The 20,224-nt window shown below is 33.6% G+C and overlaps 1 protein-coding gene across 1 annotated transcript in view; it reads left to right on the plus strand.

Annotated features, from left to right (window-relative positions):
- The first annotated feature begins 6,935 nt into the window (after positions 1-6,935).
- LOC132713234 (guanylate-binding protein 1-like) overlaps positions 6,936-20,224 on the plus strand; it is a 41,960-nt gene continuing 28,671 nt past the window's right edge. Inside the window, exons 1-2 of the mRNA XM_060695730.1 lie at positions 6,936-7,329; positions 13,542-13,732. Of these exons, the coding sequence (XP_060551713.1) occupies positions 13,553-13,732 (180 nt within the window). The 5' untranslated portion in view covers positions 6,936-7,329; positions 13,542-13,552. The remainder of the gene's footprint in view (positions 7,330-13,541; positions 13,733-20,224) is intronic.

Consider the following 20,224-nt stretch of genomic DNA (forward strand, 5'->3'; position numbering starts at 1 on the left):
TGTAATTGTGTTGTGATTAATATTTCCGAGGGATCACTTTGTTTCCAGATTTGAAAATTGCTTAAAAACTAAATGATACAACAATGATCGATCGGTTGACATGGGTTTCAAACGGGGAGCTGTTAAAGCAAGATATCATAGACTAAGGGTTGCCTCGCTTCTTATTACAGCTATGAACAATCTGGTAGCAAAATTGTAAATAGTGAGACATATAAATACAATCAGATGTATAAAACATTTGATATGAAATTAAAAGAATGGTATGAGCATTCTGTTGAAGTTGAAAAGAAAGTATTTTATCTCTCTACCCTACGAGAGCGTTTCATTAATATTGCTAGTGAAGAAGGTTGGTTGTCAAAATGCCCATTGTTGCAAAACTACATATTTGAAGAAGCTTCTAGAGACTATTTGGCCAGACATAACATTTGTTCATCAGCATGGAAACTCTGATATAGTTTGTTCGTCTTTTACAACTGTAGGAAATGCGTTAAGAGAAGCAAAAAAAATGGAAGAAATTATTGAACATGACAAAGAGAGTTCATATTCCTAAACCGAAGAGACAGAAACAGACAAAACAATGGTTAATAAAGCAATTGGAGTTTTATGCAGAAGGATCATTGACTATAGTTCTGCTATTGACAAGCAAATAGAATATCATTCGCCTGATGAAATGAACATCTCTTCCCAAATAGAATTTGGCGAGCCTTTACTTTACAAAGCTGTATGTTGGTTGTCAGACAACAAATGTTTTGCCTCTGCATCTAAAAATACAAACCGAAAATGCACAGCAAAAGCCTGCGACATTACAACTTTAGTAACATCTACTCCGTCAGCTTGTTTGTTTGTTTGTTTGGATTTTACGGCACGTCAACACATGCCGTAAATATCCAAACAAACCAAAGCATCTAGGACTAGGTATTCATCTTTATCAATACTTCAATAGTCGTCACTTAATAGAAGACATGTCAGCTCTTGGGTACACAATAACTTATTCAGATCTCAGAACGTTTCTCACTTCAGCTGCTGAACATTCAATTAAAAATCAGAAAATAACTTAATCAGGTGGAATAGTTCCAAATGGCATCGTTTCTAAACAGGCTGGAGGAAAACAGACAATTGGGACCACAATGAGAGGACAGTTGATGGTTAAAGAACAACTCACGCTATGGCAAGTATTCTAGTTTCAGGTTCAAATATGACTAATGTACCATGTCCCCGATTAAAAAAGGTTGCAAGTAAAACATTTGATATGAAGTTACTACCCGGCGGAAGTCTTTGTAGCATCATATATTACCGAAAACGGAGTCAGAGACCAATTCCTGTCTTCGCAAATCCTGTCACATTAGAAGAGATCAGTCCTTCAGAGCAAAAAGTTTACATATGGCCAAATGTTAGAATTACTCTATTCTCTTGGGCGTAGCTCAGCCTTCTGCAATGATATTGCTGAAGAAAATAAAATACCACATTAGAATGTATTTTACGCGAATTCTGTAAACCAAGAGGACGAACAAGTTTCTAGTATTGCCTATAATCTTATTGTCATGGCAAAACCGTTTGACAATAGTACCGTCTATACAACACTTCTAAGGGCCAAAGAGGTGATGAATAAATTAGGCCAGAGTCATATACCCGTCATTTTTGACATGGGGTTGCTTACAAAAGCTTTAAAGGTTGTTTGGAGTAAAGATCATAAACTGAAAGGTGTTATTCCCGTCTATGGTGGTATGCATCTCCTTATGTCAATTTTCACTGGAATAGGATTTTTGTATGGTGAAGCAGATTTAAAAAATCTACTTACAGATGCAGGAACATATGCCAAAGGTGCGGCTGAAATATCTTAAATGGAAAGGACTTTGACCGTGCTTTGGTAGTTTTCAAGCTTAATGACGAGGTTTTATATAACCGTTTGCCATTGAGCTTCGAAACTTGGTGTTTTAACAATAACAAAATCTTAAATCCTAATGAAGCATCTATGTTGAGGAGTCTGAGAAAAATTGATTGTGATTCTTATCCTCAATCGAAGATACAGAGTTTCTGTGAAACCATTGAAAATCATTTGCTCATAGTGCTAAACGAATTTCAAGATGAAGGTCGCAAAATGTCTGCTACTTTTAAAGTATGGGACGACTATCTCTCAAAGGTGTTTACTTCCCTGAAACACCTCATTTCATCAACGAGGTCATCTGACTGGACAATTCACCAACATTCAAAAATACAGTTAATACTTCCTATTTTTGCATCGAATCGTTCAACCTATGCAAAGTACATGACATATTAAATTTTGTCAATGAACAGGCTTCCTAAAGATGTAGAATAGGGTTTTAAAGAAGGTCTTTACACAGCTAAATTGTCAAAAGGAAATTTCAATAATGTGTGGCTAGACTACACACTTGAAGTGACACAAAATAAAGCACTTAAAGGTACAGGTGGAATAATTGGACTGACTTTAAGAGAAAATGCCCTTGCCCGTTGGTTTCTGGCAAGACCATTAACATCTCGTTATTCAATGACATTCCATAATAGCCTTCATGATAAAACGGATAATGATACCAAAAAGCATCATACTGATACAAAATCAAAAAGAGAACAGTATAATAAAACTGTTTTGGAGATGACAAACCTATTTACAAGCCGTTATAATGAACCATTTGATCTTGCCAATGCACCTAAGAAGCTTGTTAATTTTGCTACAGGAGTGTTGGGAAGGAGAGGATTCAACGTCTCAATGCTTTGAAAAGGGTTATGAAATGCTTGAATCTTTTGTATCTGAAAGACTGATTGCAAAATGCGATTGTTCAGATCCGCCAACGAAATTTTTTTTACCAGCATGAAAAGAAGTAAAATAAAAACAATGACAAACAAAACTGTACAAAACACACCAAAACAACGAAAAGCAAAAACCATTAACGGGGCAGCAATGTTTCAACGTTTATTGGCAATAAATGCATACAGACACCATAATGATTCTTCATGCAAATTATGAGGCAGACCATGGTTCTAAATGCATTGCAGTCCATTCCCCCGATACAGATGTATTGGTACTATTGTTGCATCATTTCAGACACTTAGGTGTGGCACATTTATATGTATATGGGAAGAGTAACTGTACATACAGACTTCAGACGATTCTTCCCATTTCATCAAATTCCTAAACAGCTCACAGAAGAAAAATGAAACATCATTCTGCCTTTGTATTGCATTACAGGATGTGATACAACAAGCGGATTTTTCGGTAAAGGCAAGCGAAAGGTTTTCAATATGCTTATTGAAAAAGCAGGACAGTACCAAGCACTCAGAAATATGGGGGATGAGCTACTCCTTACAGATAGTCAAAATTTTGTTTGTACAATGTTTGTAATAAAGGAGGAAATGAGTACAGACAACTCTACACGAATTAAGATGCACTAAATCTAAGAGTTCTACACATCCAAGAAACATTCCTCTGACCATAGAAAGCTTTTAATAAGTCTTCATCTACAAACAACTTTACACGAATTAAGATGCACTAAAGCATCACTTTTGTGAGTTCGATTCTGTGTTCATATTATTCTTTATAGAGATGTGATTTTATTTTATTTACTTTTTTTTTAATTTGACATCTACAATACTGATGTTTAATAATTATCTTGTTAAACCTGTCTTTTAGCCTTTCTGTTGTTTGTTGTTTATCAAATCTATTCAGATATTGACATAAGTTAAACATCTGAAAAGAAATAAATGCAATTATCATAAACAAAATGGTACAAAACTGTCCAAAATGACCTTAGCTTTGTATTACAAAGAAATGTCCTTAGTCGCAAGAGATGTTCCAAACAAACCCCATTTTCATCATTGCATTGTACAAAATTTGTGCAGGTATATGGACTGCTAATAAGCTCACATGACATACAACAAGGAGGCATGACATCACTTCCCTTCGGTGAAACTGAAAAGATAGGACATTTAATAAAATTTTACAAAAAAAATGTTATGATTTTACAAATATACATGTCAAATCATTATCAAATGTAAATCAGTTGAATCATTTTAAGCAACTGTTAATTAAATAAAATAAGATATTCAAGATGTACAATGCAAAACAATTTTGCAGCCCATACAGAAAAAGATGGATCGCTGGCCAATGCGGTAATGTAAGGCACCGAATATCAGTAGTATCGTACATATAAATACATATATATAGAGAAAATGTTAACCTAATTAGTTGCATACTAGTATATATGTAAATATACGAGTATAACATGCAAATGACATAAATCTTTAATAAAAATATCAGAAGATAATTATTGTTTGAACATATTATGTTCCACAGTTTCAGACTTTCCATGGACGTGAATATAAATTTAAATATTACAAAATACTGTCTTTCTCGTTTCGATGATAAAGCATGAATCCAAAATATCATTGTCTTTGTTTGGCAACTCGATATACTTGCAATGTTATTTCATTTTATTTGGTTTTGCTCTACATGTTGTTGTTTTCAAATTCTTAGCTAAACATAATATTTTCTTACCATATCTCATGAACCTACCACTGTGTACTTCACCTTTCCGTTTGAAATACCGTCCGTCAGCACGAGCGTAACACACCTATATGATTTGGAAAGAAAGACATAAGATTTATGGCATTTATATTTGATGATTGATGTGTATAGATAAAATATAACCATAAGCCTTCTGTGAAGGCAGCTGACTACTAATTTGCTTGTTAAAAATTAGATAAGCCGATGCAACATTAAAGTTTGACCCCGTTAAAATTGATCTCGTTGGTGAGTTTTCTAATGTTGAGAACTGAACCGGGGTCAATTTTTAACGTTGATAATTGATTGACCCTGTCAACAATTTAACATTAAATTTTCATCAAATGAGGGACAACTTTTAACGGTTTGTTAAATTGTAGTAAAATGTCTGTTTGTAGTAGAGGATTGTTCAAATGAAAGAGAATCGCTCAAAGGCGTCATAAAAATGATTTCACAAGCTTAACATGGCCAAGCCTGGATCAATGCAAACTATTTCGGCGAGAAAGGCAATAAATATAATATGGATGTGGGAATGGGAACTGTTTTACGAAAGTTTACGACAACAATTTCCAACAGATGGCTCTATGTGATCTACGTCCGATATGCCCATCAAGACTTCCACAGAGGAAGCATCTTTATTATCTTTTTTATTACGTGTATGCTTCATGATAACTATTGACATTAATAAGAAGATCTATAGCTAGCCATTGTTTTAAGATTTAATTATATTGCATTTAGAACGACTAGATGCTTCACAAGATGTCAATGAATAAACTGATATATATCTATTTAATATCATAAATTTTCATATCTTCCCGCGCTTTAAAATAGATAAAATAAGAATCCCGAAAAAAAGCCAAAAGACGGCAAAATTGATTGAAAATGATGCAGACTCGGTTTGAATGAGCCTTTCATGGAAGGTACTGTCAAGTGCAAACTACTGTCCACGCCCCTTAGCACCGGCTTAAGCGAAATTCAACATTTAACACGAACTGGTACAATTTGGAATTTTGAAACATCCGCATATGTGTTCATATGGAACCTTCAATGTGTCACGTAAGTGACATTCCATGAAAAGTGGCATATGGTCCCCGAGAAAAAAAAAACGATCACGTTTTACATTACAGCAATATACACCCAAAGTTTGCTACAAAGGTAATAAATGGTAACAAAACACTCAACCTATTAATTGGGCCATAAAAAACAAGTGATTTGGCACATATCATTCTAAACAAAAGGGTGTATGCGATGCTAGGGAGGAAAATGTCAGTGAAGGTGATATACCGAGTATTGCGGGGGAGTATGCATCAAGAAGTATTCAAGTGCAAGCAAGTGCCACTACTGTGTTTACTTGGCCTTGAAATAAATCGACACTGGCAATATGGTACGGCGACTTTCCTATTTTACTGGCGGAAGAAGACCGATTGCGACCCTTCAAGCATTATGTCATCTCACAACAATGAATGTCAAGTTGATTGAAGTCAACCGTAAATGGTAACACACGTTTCTATCAGGATGAATGGCTGCTATACTAAATATAACTGAATATATAGAAACTTTGACTAGTTAAAGTCAGGACCTTGTTCGTAGAACCTTTTGCATATATTAAACCTTTCGCATGTTTTATTAAATATGGCGTCTACATCGTATGTAATAGTTGGTGTAGTGCGAGAGAGAAAGAAGAAGGATTACTAAAACATACAAATTGTATTTAGAAAAATATAAATAAGAGAAAAAAAGATCGTTTTAAGCGGAGCTAGGATTTTGCAGTTAGCCTTGTTATCAATTTTAATTTAATCATAATTATGATTAATTTAACATTTGACAATGAATATGACGGTATACAAAAGGTAAATGACATTGTCACTTTAAATACAGGGATATGCAATTAAAGTAGTGTATTAAATAAAATTAAACTTAAATGTTATTGTATATATTTCAAAATAACAGAGATAATATTTGACCCAGAAAAACTTGCTGTTATCAATAACATATAGAGTATATACATGTTAACGATTAAACACGCATAATCTATATGCATCTGACCTTTATTTGTTATGTAGAGTGATCACCGTAGGGAACAAGTTTCAGTTGAACGCTTTCCGGTTACAGTATATAATTTTAAAGATGTAGGTTTACTTTTATTTTGGCCCGTACAACAACAGGTTTCTTAAAATTGTTTTGTGCGTCGCTTGTAAGGAACTTTATCCACCATCTAGTTATGTATTTCTCCAGACCCTTCACCGCAGTTTAATCTCTATATCGCTTGGTTTATACTGTAAAAAGTTTTTGTTTGTTGTTGTTTTTTTACAGGCGTTTGACGTAAAGGAAAATAGGTTCAAGTCTTGACCTATTGTTATCTTTTCTAAACACAAATAATTAAAATTTTGTAAGTTTTATTATACAGTTACGCTTTCATAATGTCTAACTGGAAGAAAAATATTAATCGTCGCTCTATTCGATTTTATAAACTTTGAAATCTGGACATTAAGAGCCAAAATAGAAATAATACTGCGATGCAGGGTCTGATGAAAAATATGACTAGATGCCAGTTCCTTATAATCAAATCACGAACACGTCTTTCAGAAATTTATTTTTGTTTTGATAGAGATAAAAATCACATTGTCTTTCTCACAAATTATCATCGATCTTAATATTCTATACTGTGACCGGAAAGCGCGATACTGTGACACGTTCCATACGGTGATGTTGTGATTTATGATACTTATCGTCTTAATAGATTGTTGAAACTCACATTGAAACAAGAAGAAGAGACAGATGTAAATGACTTTTAACTCGACAAAACACACAAGGTATGTAACAAGGTGTATTCATTGATTTTTATATATTTTTGCATTCCTTTTCATATACTGTTTTACTCTATTTATTTGTTAAAGATACATGACGTTTTACCGATTTAAGCCGCAATAACAGGACAACATGGTCAATATTTATATTCAAACTCATGCGTTCAGGAAGAAGTCATAGATATTTTTGAGATAAACGTTTACAAAATGTTATGTGCATGTAATTGATTTTTTTTTCATTTAATGAAATCCTTTTTCATACTGTTTTCGTCAAAATATTTCTTGAAAACATACGATAGTTTAAACAACGATAACAGGAAAACACTGTTAATACTTAACTTAATTAGAACATTCATTTGTTTAAATTGTACGCCAACTAGTTTAGTTTGAAATATTAGAAATTGTAGTTATAACATTAAAGAAAAGAAAATTTTACTTCAAAGTCGCCGTACAGTGTTTCTTATAACTTTATATACGGCTTAAGATATTCAAATCAAAAGTATCGATCCTGAATAACCAACAAAATTTATTTGGTTATTTAAAGAAGCACAAATGTGTTTGCGTGTGCGTGTATGCGTGTTCATGTTTTGTTTAACATTACCACAAACACTCTGTAAGTGTTATGGCCTGCCTGATTTTACGAGTCGTAGCAGTGTAGTTAGATTGATTGTCGTGTCAAGGATAAACATAAGATAATCATGCCAAATCTATGACTTGCTCTCTTTCATACCTGGGTCCAATCATTTTAATCATATATATTTTTTTTGCTCATAGTGCCACAGATGACAACAATGTGCCCAACATGTTAGGGACATTTTCGATATGGTTAGTGTATCATACAGGCGTAAATATATTGTGAAAAATGGCGTATCTCCATATACATTTCCTTCAGTCTACTATTTGCAGTAGTTATATCTGTTCGGCAATAGTGCGTTTGTTTTTTTTTATATGCCCGAAAGAATTTCTGACATAATATGGTAAACTCCCTGGCGTCCGTCCGTCTGTCCGTCCGCACTCACAGGAGAGTAATTATGTGGCTAGAGGGACAATAGGGAACTGTTCTATCTCTTTGATGTCATTCATTCCGTTATGCTTTTATGTGACTATTTTCTTTTGTGTGGCTAAAAAGAACAATAGAGAGAACAATAGAGAAGCAACATAATAACTGTCCTGTGAGAGCTTCCGTCCGTCCGTCTGTCCGTCCGTAAGCAATTTGGTTTCCGGAACATAACTTGAGTAGCATTTGGCCCACAATATTCAAACTTCATAGGATGATTGTCCATATTGGGTAGAAGACCCCTATTGATTTTGGGGTCACAAGGTCAAAGGTCAAGGTCACTATTACCTTAGAACTGAAAACAGTTTCTGGAGCAAAACTTAGGTTCCATTTGGCCAACAGTGTTCAAACTTCAATTGGTAAATGGTTATATTGGGTAAAAGACCCCTATTGATTTTGGGGTCAGAAGGTTAAAGGTCAAGGCCACTATGACCTTAAAACTGAAAACAGTTTCCGGAGCATAACTTAAGTTCCATTTAGCCTACAGTGTTCAAATTTCATAGAATGATTGTCCATATTGGGTAGAAGACCCCTATTGATTTTGGGGTCAGAAGGTTAAATGTCAAGGCCACTATGACCTTAAAACTGAAAACAGTTTCTTGAGCATAACTTAGGTTCCATTTTGCATACAATGTTCAAACTTCATTGGATGATTGTCCATATTTGGTAAAAGACCCCTATTGAGTTTGGGGTCATAAGGTCAAAGGTCAAGGTCACTTTGACCTTAAAACTGAAAACAGTTTCTGGAGCATAACTTAGGTGTCATTTGGCCCACAGAGTTCAAACTTCATAGGATGATTGTCCATATTGGGTAAAAGACCCTTATTGATTTTTGGGTCACAAGGTCACAATTACTTAGAAATTGAAAACAGTTTCTTGAGCATAACTTAAGTTCCATTTGGCCTACAGTGTTCAAACTTCATAGAATGATTGTCCATATTGGGTTGAAGACCCCTATTGATTTTGGGGTCATAACGTAAAAGGTCAAGGTCACTATGACCTTAAACTGAAAACAGTTTCCAGAGCATAACTTAATTTCCATTTGGCCCACAGTGTTCAAACTTCATAGGATGATTGTCCATATTGGGTAGAAGACCCCTATTGATTTCGGGGTCACAAGGTCAAAGGTCAAGGTAACTATTACCTTAAAACTGAAAACAGTTTCCAGAGCATAACTTAAGTTCCATTTGGTCCACAGTGTTCAAACTTCATAGGATTATTGTTCATATTGGGAAGAAGACCCCATTTGATTTTGGGGTAATAAAGTCAAAGGTCAAGGTCACTATAAACTTAAAACTAAAAACAGTTTCCAGAGCATAATTAAAGTTCTTTTTGGCACACAGTGTTCAAACTTCATAGGATGATTGTCCATATTGGGTAGAATATCCCTATTGATTTTGGGGTCACAAGGTCAAATGTCAAGGTCACTATTACTTAGAAATTGAAAACAGTTTCTTGAACATAACTTAATTTCCATTTAGCCCACAATATTCAAACTTCATAGGATGATTGTCCATAGTGGGTAGAAAACCCCGATTGATTTTGGGGTGACAAAGTCAAGGTCAATATTACCTTAGAATTGAAAACAGTTTCTAGGGCATAACTTTAGTTCCATTTGGACCACAATATTGAAACTTCTAAGGAGGATTGTTATTTTAAGGAAGTAATACTTTATTTAATTCTCATGTCTTACAAATGCTTCATCTTCACTAAAAAATCACTTTCGGGCATATAATGCTCCGCCTAGCGGTGCTCTTTTAATACACCAATTGTCCGGTACCGTTGGCCTAGCGGTTAAGGCGTCAGCCTTCGGATCAGGAGGTCGAATGTGCGAGCCCCATAGTTCATTGCATGATGAGGTGTCTCACAAGTGAAAAATGGCTGGCGCTTTCAGTAGGGGTGACACTATAATAAACAAGACATTTACCTTTTTTTATTGTCTCGTTTTGGTACTGACACTGTTTAAGAATGCAGCACAATTAGAGCATTACAAATCATTTTAAAAATTGAATCTGTATTTTGTGATATACGAATATCCGTATTCTAAAGTTATACGATATTTTTGCGTATATTTCAAAAACTCTGTTTTTCATTCATATACGGGCTTAAAAGAAAAAGTCCGTAATGGTCTTAAATGCGATTTTTTAAAAACAAGAATCCGTACATTAGCAGTGTATCGTATATTTGACAAAAATACGGAATGTCTTAAAGTACAGTCTTCGTTTTTAAGGTGATATTTTTCTAGTCGTTACGTTTATTTGAACGATATTTTCTATTATATATTTATTCTTTTTTATTTATTTTGTTTCCTCTGGCGAGGTGGTGTGATGATTTGGTTCCATTTGAATAGAATTCGAAGGTCACTCTGCACTTTTGATCATTAAAACTTTCAAATATATATAAAACTATTATTTTAGTGAATGATCATTTGGGGAAATACGTATTTTGATTATGTATAAGCTTTGGAAAGAAAACAAACACAATGTCAATTGAGTCATGGATTAAAGGGATGTTAATGAGGAAATATGTTTTTTATAAGAAATATAATTTTTTTTTACCAAAAAAAATTATCATTCATTCATTACTTATCTAATAAGGAATTTAATGTTTTAACAGTTTACATGGTAATTCATACGTTCAAAACACAGCTCCATTTCATTGTTGAATTAAAATTAAAACATATTGTGAAAGAGCACTGATTACCCAAGTCATTTATCAAATTATTTTTTGTACTTTATACCTATGTCCAGAGTCATGATATCTGGCAACAATGCATTTTTTATTAGGAGAAGTGTTTCAAGAATGTATGTACACAATACTAAAAATTAAGATATATATTCTAAGCTTATGACTTTAATAATTGAAATCATTTTCTCAGGCTTTGATTGATACTCCACTTTCCTTACACTTCTTAATTACTATAACGGACTTAACATGTCCTGAATATGGAACTGTCTATAATTGCTATTTATTTTTTAGGGGTTTAAGTATTAAAATGCTGAAAATGCAAAGATTGTCAGTAGGATAAGTTTGATCATGCTGCTAGCGAGTCTTTGAAGGTCAGTTTTGTTGCACTGGCAAGTCATCCTTGCCACAAGCTTTCATGCAGTTAAAACATATCGCAGCAAGATCCACTCCCTGGATGATGATTAAAGGTTCGAGCAAATCACTAGGAATATTGTCTTTATTTGTTTAAACTGTAGAATTAAAACTTGTACGAAACAGAGAAAAACAAAATCCCTAATAAAAGCTTAAACATAAGGTTCGGTTTGATTGAGCCTGTTCATGGAAGGTACTGGTAAGAGCCTGTTCATGGAAAATACTGGAAAGTGCAAGATACCGTCCACACCCCCTAGCACTGGCGTAAGCAGAATTCAATATTAAACACGAAAATGGTGAAATTTTGAATTTAGAAACATTTTGAATCTTACAAAACTGAATTTTGGTAATGAACGTTTCTTGTTTTAGATTAAACATTGTTCATAACTTTTCTTAAGTGATTTCATATCAAAAAACTATGCTGAAGGTGTAAGCTTGTATGGCCTGACTCTTACCTGGTGGGTCATGGTTGAACTGTCATGTAATTAAAGCTCTGCACGAACTCTTAATGGTCAATTCAACACGAGTTAAGTAAGAAATGAGTATGACTGAAATATATCAGCAATGCACGAACACTGTAGCTGAAGTAGACATAAATGTCGTGACAGTGAAATCATTTCCAGTTGATCATTTATTATGAAATGTCCATATTTACTAGGAAACAAAACAATCTGACATGTTTCAAAAGTACAAATTGTATAATTATGAATTTATTTCAGTGTGATCTTGTTGGATTTGTTTTTGTACGAATTTATATAGTTAATTTGCACAGTTTTATGTTGTGATTGTTGTCTTGACTCTCTCATGGTTAATAAAGAATTATTATTTGAATATATATGCATGCTGTTTTGTTTAATGTTTCTCCATTACCATGTTTAAATTTATGGACAAGACTTGTCGTGGTGTAAAACTGGGGTTGCTCATTGTTTAGAATTAAATATAATATATAACTGTTTAAATTGTGAATCCTATCAAAGTGGATAGTGTCTTGTCTATTGCTCAGATGTGTATACCCTCCTGACTTTATGTACACGTTAAGCATTCTGTAAAATCATGCAGTTTTGTCATGATTCGAAATCACGTTTTTGAAGCTTCTTGGATGGATTAAAAGTTTTGCTCTTCAACAGTTACAAACAATTAACTCCGTGTCCGTGTCCCAAAAAAATCTTTATAAATTAAAAATATATTTGAATGTTTTGTGAATTTATAAAAGAAACAACACGCCAGTACTGCCTGTACAATGTCAGCAAGCATATATATCTGTTGTCACACAATTGTTTCCTTATGACTGCTTAATACTATTATTGGATTGTCCCAGTTGAAAGCAGGACAACTCAAATACACAAGTTTAGCAGGGTAAACAGTTATATTTGAGCCATTATGATAATGTATACATGTACAGCACAGTTTATATATTTAATTGATAGATTAAGCAAGACTTACCTGTAAGTTAAAGGTAGGTCACGATTTGATCTAATACATAATATCCTTTGGTTTATAGTATCCGTCCTCTTAAACAATGAATCACTTTATGTGACTCCATGATATTTAACTATTTATTTTTATTTCCATGCGGTACATTTTATTTTCCATTTTTAGTATTTTATACATGCTTTTATATTGTTTGTTTTGTTTTTTCTGAAAATGATTTTTGTTTGTGATGATATCTCTTTAAATAATGATACCTGCTAGTAAAAAGTTATTGGCTTCAAATTACTTGCCGCTGAAGATTTAAATTCCGCCAGGGATTAGGGATTTTTTCATCTGAGGAAGATAATGGTGGTTCTACTCAAATGCCTGCTTGTACCTAAAATGATTCACAGAGGGGGGGGGGGGCAATTGAGGTCGTCCTTCATAATTTAAGCTGGAAAGTCAACGTTTGTGTTATTACAATGTTAAACCCAACACCAAATCTGTTGTGCAAATTATTTACAGGATATACAGCAATTTTAACATATCAAACATATGGTAACTGTGATTTATATAAAATAAATAACGTACACAATAATGTATATATTAAAATTATAAATGATCTACAGTGGAATTTTTTATTTTGTTACAGAAACAAAGGCAATGGAGAAGGCAATTGTTCGGTTCTCGTATCCGGCTGAATATGAGGATGAACTTACTCTGCTTGAAGGGGAGACTATAAATATTGTAGATAAATGTTTAGATAATGGATGGTGGAAGGGGGAATTGAATGGTCGAACAGGTGTCTTTCCAAATAATTTTGTAGAAATCATCAAAGAAGAAGTAAGATTGATCTGACTATTTTATTGTTCTTTATCAATATTTTCTATTTAAATGATTTTGTTCTGTTAGTTTTGCTAATTATATATCATGCAAACCTGTGGAAAAGCCCACCTATTCTGCCTTCATGGATTGGGTTTTAATTTTCAATATCATTTTTGTGTCGCCTGTACGGAGTACGAAGTAGTGTTGACATTATGGGGTCACGTCTCCGTCGTCCGTCAGACAGTCCGTCCGTCCGTCACAAAACTTAACCGGACATCGCCTAAAAACTACTGTTGCAGTTTCATCCAAACATTACAAGAATGATCAGTACCAAGTCTTCAGTTGTGCATAACGTCAGAATTTTCCTGTTCAATGATTTTTGTCAGAGTAATAGTCTTTTACTTATTTCATGATGGGTAGCACGGGTTCAAGAATTGTGAATGTCGGGTGGCCGGCGGTTGGGAAAAATATTTATTAACAGTTATCTCAGCAACCAATTAAACATATTGATATAATGGATACAGCATTAACGCGTGGACCCATACCGTGGGATTCAATATGTCGCTCATCCCTTTCATGTTTACCGACTTAGTTTAATTTTCAACATTAATTGTCAATGGTTGGAAATTTTCATAACATTTTTCTCTGCAACTTTTTATCACAGTCTCTTGATATTTTGTACACAGCATTAACAGGATTTCAGGTCTACAGGTCATCCACCTCCTGTTTACTGACTTAGTTAAATGTTCGACATTTATGGTCATTGGTAGACAATTTTCGTAACATCACAACCTCGTTATATTTGGTACACAAATGCAACCTGGCCTTTCTCTGAATCATATTTTCTAAAAACTAAGATGATAATTATGCTGATGATAATAATATACTGGTGGTTTTAATAATGCAGATGTATTTATACCGCTGCTACTGGTGTTAACAATGATGATGCTTCAGATTCGACTGTTTTGTTGCCGTCGCTATTGTTGTTGTTGATGTAGACGATTATGATGATGATGGTGGAGGTATTGCTACCACTGCTGCTGATGTTGATGATAATGATTATGATGATTGATTGGTATTTTCGATAATAATGTAAACAAGAGGGCCATGATGACCCTATGTCTCTCACCAGAAATAACTGCTTTTCATTGTTGGAACGTCAATATATTATAATATTAAATTTGGGCATAGAATATGTTTAAATAGAATATGTTAAAACTATTTGAGGAAATGCCATGACCAGGGGTATTTAGGCTTTAGCTTAAATGGGGCTAATTAAATTAATATGAGCAAACTTGATAAAAGACTACCTCAGAATGCTACAAAGTTTGGTGATCATCTATCAATTATTTCAGTAGGAAATAATGTTCGAAGGTCTTTTCTATTTTTAGCTTTAGTGGCCCCTAAAAGGGGCTAATCAAATTAATATAAGCAAACTTAGTAAAAGAGTACCCAAGAATGCTACAGACAAAGTTTGGTGATCATCAATTGATTAGTTCTGTAGGAGAGGAGGTTTAAACGATTTTGTGTTTTTAATTTCAGCGGCGCCTCAAAGGGGCCAATCAACTTAATATGAGCAAACTTGATAAAAGACTACCCAATAATGCAACATACAAAGTTTGGGTATCATCCATCTATTAGTTCTGTAGCAATAGACGTTTAAATGTATATCTATTTTTAATTTTAGAGGCCCCTAAAACGTGATAAAAGACTACCCGACAATGCTTCAGACAAAGTTTGGTGATCATCCATCCATTAGTTCTGAAGAAATAGACATTTAAAGGTATTAAATATTTTTGAGATTAAGCGGTCCCTAAAAGGGGCCAATCAAATATGAACAAACATAATCAAACACTAACCTAGAATGCTACCGACAAAGTTTGATGATCATCCATCCATCAGTTCTGTTCTTTAGGAGAAGATTTTAAAGGTTTTTTTTCTATTTTTAGCCATAGAGACCCCTAAAATTGGCTAATCAATATAATATTAGCAAACTTGATAAAAGACTACCCAAGAATGTTACAGACAAAGTTTGGTGATAATCCATCAATTAGTTCTCTAGAAATAGACAGTTATCGGTATTTCTATTTTTAGCTTGAGCAGCCCCAAACAGTGACCAATCAAATGAATATGAGCAAACTTGATAAAACACTACTCAAGAATGCTACAGACAAAGTTTGGTGATCATCCATTGATTAGTTTTGTAGTAGAAGATGTTTAAAGGTTTGTCTATTTTTAGCTCTAGAGACCCCTAAAAGTGGCCAATCAAATCAATATTAGCAAACTTGATAAATGACTACATAAGAATGCTACATACACAGTTTGGTGATCATCAATGTATTAGTTCTGTAGAAAAAGACGATCAAAGGCTTTTTCTATTTTAAGCTTTAGCGGCCCCTTTTATTAGCGGCCCCTTAAAGGAGCCAATCAAATTCATATGTCGAGCAAACTTGATAAAAGACTAATCAAGAATGCTACAGACAAAGTTTGGTGATCATCCATCCATTAGTTCTGTAGAAGAAGATTTTAAAGATTTTTCTATTTGTACCTCTGCTGACCCCTAAAAGGGGCCAATTGGAATGACATGAGCAAATTCAAGTGTGACTGTCACAAGGATGCTACAGACCAAATTTGAAGTAAATCTGCTCAGTAGTTTCAGACAAGAGAAGATAGTTGACGACATATTGTATCCCTTTTGGATACTAATAGCTCACGCTAACACGATGACTATAATGTTGATGATTGGCTGCTATTGATGATGATGATGATGATTATGATTATGACGAGGATGATGATGATGATCTGTGATTAAAAAGAAAATATATGTGTATAAAAACAGATACACCTCAACTAACTTAATATTTAGCTCACATTTGTTTGGAGCTATATGCGTTACAGCTGTTGTTAGGTGTCTACGAATAAAACTCCCAGACAATTGATATTCGTTGAGAGCTATATGCGGTGAAAACGGTCTGCTGATGTACAGCAACGTCGAAAATAAGGTTATATTTGGACACCTCAAATACTTTAAATCCATACTGCTAATTTGTTAACTGTTATAAACGTAAATTGTAAAAAGAACAGTTGAATCGAATGTAACGATATGCAAATGTCACTGCGATGGGTTCGCAAATGATTTGTCAATACTGCATATAATTTATTAAATCATTTGCCGTTTCGCCCTCATCTGATTTGGTAAGTTGCATTCATACCCATGCTTCCGTCACAGTAACTCAGCTCTGGGGAGTAAATAAGGGTCGTCCTTGTTTGGTTCATGACCTGTTTTGATCAATCCACGTGTGCATCATATTCGTCGTGTTGTTAGTCAAAAAGTTCGCTTTGTATCCGTTTCTTCCACCCGTTACTAGCAAATGTTTGCATGGTGAAAATAACAATTACTGATTGAATTCTGTTTAAGTATTGGTCAACCCATCTCAGGTGTTTTTGCTTAACCCTGTAGTCTTGTTTAGCCTTTAAAAGTTTTGTCTTTGTACATAAAGCGCCAGTTAAAACTATCGTTACACTAACGGATAACCTCGAAAAGCCGATATTACAATGGTGAAAAGACGGAAATATCAAAACAACGAAGGGATGACGATGAAAAAACAACAAAAGCACGATAATGGAAACTTGATAACTATGATGTTTTCATTTTTTCATCATCGTACATTCTACATGTTTCCTGTGAAGTTTCGTTTTTTCCGTTATTTTAAGTTTTCACCATCGTTTTAGATCGATATTGAGGGTCCTGAAAGGAATCTACTAATAAACTTCTAGTAAGGGAGTAAATAGATTGTTGACGTACATTTAATTGAGTCCAAACACACTCATTTAATCGCAATGGTAATGACACTTTATTAATTGATATTAGTCCCAAGCCAATGATAACAATATTTACAATACAAAGTCATTGCTGGTTATCTCTGATAAATTACATATCTAAACGATAATTATATATATGCCTTTATCAAAAATTTGGATAATTTGAATTAATTTGTGTTGACTATTTTGACCAATTCATAAACATACTAGTTTTTTAATTTGATTTTCTGCAAATCAAACGTATATTCAAATGAAATGGATAATGATTTTAAACGTATGAATAATTACAATTCCCTTTGTAAAATTAATATAATGCCCGTTTTTATTCTCAAGGACCTTATTCTTACTATACGAAAACAGAATCTAAGTCATCAAAATAATTAGCTCAGAGCTACGTATTATTATATCACGGTTTATGTATATAAATAAGAAATACGTTCGATAGTACTATGCCATTTTGTTCACAATGAATCCGATTATACGACATCTCAATCATATAATACATATTAAAGAAAAGCTATCAAATACACATACCAATGTATCATTCAATAGCTTTTAAACATTAAAATTTTTTTATAGAAAATCTTAAACCTGCTTATATACTGTTTTGAGCTGTATATTTCATTTTCTATCATTTTTAACCAGTACTTTGTTACAATGGGAAATCTATTATATACATGTTTAGTACGAAGATAAACCACGTGCGCCTTAAATAATAGTACTAGCGTTTTACAAAATGATAAATAATTTCCTTTCTTATCTTGGAATTAGTAAATTCCTTGCTTACCCCTGGATTAAAGAAATTCAAGTGCGATAACACATGAATCACAAGATATGGTATCATGTCCTTGGAATTTAAAAATGGGTACGTATATTGGCTTTAAAGAGTGATTACCGAAATATTCCTGATTAAATATAACATGTTCCTAATGTATTATATATTATAATAAAGTTATAAATTATTTGAGACGATAATTATTACATTTACAAAATATTAAATAGCTTACAGTTCAGTTCTTGTATTTCATTAGCCTAAGGCATCTTTGTACATATCTTGTGCAAAATGTATCATATTTGTGTGTCTATTTCTTTCGTTTATTTATTTATATGCTGATTTTACACATTTAATTCTTATCTGCGAGGGTTGTTCCAAAATATCGTAGAGAAAATCTGTTACACAACAATTTTAACACTATAGAATAATCCAGCAAAGGAAAAGTCTATTCGAAATAGAAATTGATACAAAATACCTCCGAAGTTGACCGAGCTATCAAAATCTAAAGAATGCTATCTATATATAACTGGCGCACGCTGTCATAAACTTCATGACGACATGAATTTTTTTTAATGTTTTTCAAAGCATTCTCCGTGTTTCGCGAAGCACTTTCGATGTCGGGCGACCCATTTATCGGAAACGTATCCAAAATAGTCTTGCTTCAATGTACTCCACAATAGTAGAATTTCATGGCTGAGTTCGCTAAAGTGCTTTCGAACCTGTGACCTCCTAATTGGTATTTCAAATAAGGAAACAGATGCAAAATCTGGACTGTTCTTCTGTTCACCCATCAAAAAATCGTTTGTGCCATTTCAGGCAAGAAACCTTGAGACAGACTGATACACATTGCGTTGCGCCGAATTGTGATCAGACGTCGCTATACATGGGCATTTTCAAAATTTCACCGCTGTTACGAAGCATCCTTCAGAATTTTTCATAATAAATAAAATAGGTACGAATTTGATATTTTGATAAGTTATAAACCCATATAATTTAAACGTTTTCACATACTTGCATAGAAAACTATCAACAAACAACAAAAATATGCTGCCAATATAATGGCAACTATGTGAATCGAGGTGCACGTCAAACGTCAAGGACGGCGTTAAATCTATATAAAGCGCCTTTCTCAAATATTCTCGATGGCTTTCAACGCAATAATGATGCAGCTTTACCAATACATCGTCAATTACAGACTTAAATCAAGTGTTTGTTAATGTCTGTTGAATGTTTGGATGGCAAACATTAGTTTTTGCTATACGCGAACTTCCGGATTTGTTGCACCTGTTTTTAGCTGTAGGAAATAGGGGACGTAAATCGGTCTTCAGAGTCGTGTTTTCTTTATGTTCGCTTTTGGTAGTGCAGACATCTCGAAATAGTCACAAAACCTTAGTGACCTGTTCACTGCGCCGCAAATTCTTCGAACTACGCCATTTTAATTTTTCTTTTTTTATGAGATATTTTCATTTATCCGTTACTTGTTCGTTTCTAAAAAAAATTGAGATGATGTTAACATGGCAGCAGAGAGAGTCAACGTCACATTGTGCAGACACATCATCAGATATTTGAAATATTCGTAATTAATTTTAGCTTATTCATAACAAAATGCAAATTATTTGACTTGCAACTCAAACCAGTGTCGTTAATACTGAATTTTTCTAAGTAACTGGAGTAAATTTTCTGTAAATAATTTGTTGTAATGTTTAATACTAAACTTAATTGTTATATGTGTGAATTATTATCTAATGGCGTTAAAAATGAACCGTCTATAAAATTTGTCACGGACTTTTGGGACAACCCTCGTATGTGTTAAGTTTGGCAACATTCTAACAATATTATGCCAATCCGTTTTATTTTTAAGCAATGCATCTTCACCATCTTTTAGAATACAGGTAACTAGTTTTCATAGAAAT

This window comes from Ruditapes philippinarum, unplaced genomic scaffold, assembly GCF_026571515.1.
Source record: "Ruditapes philippinarum isolate M1 unplaced genomic scaffold, ASM2657151v2 ctg217_1_1_1_1, whole genome shotgun sequence".
NCBI classification, from domain to species: Eukaryota; Metazoa; Mollusca; class Bivalvia; order Venerida; family Veneridae; genus Ruditapes; species Ruditapes philippinarum.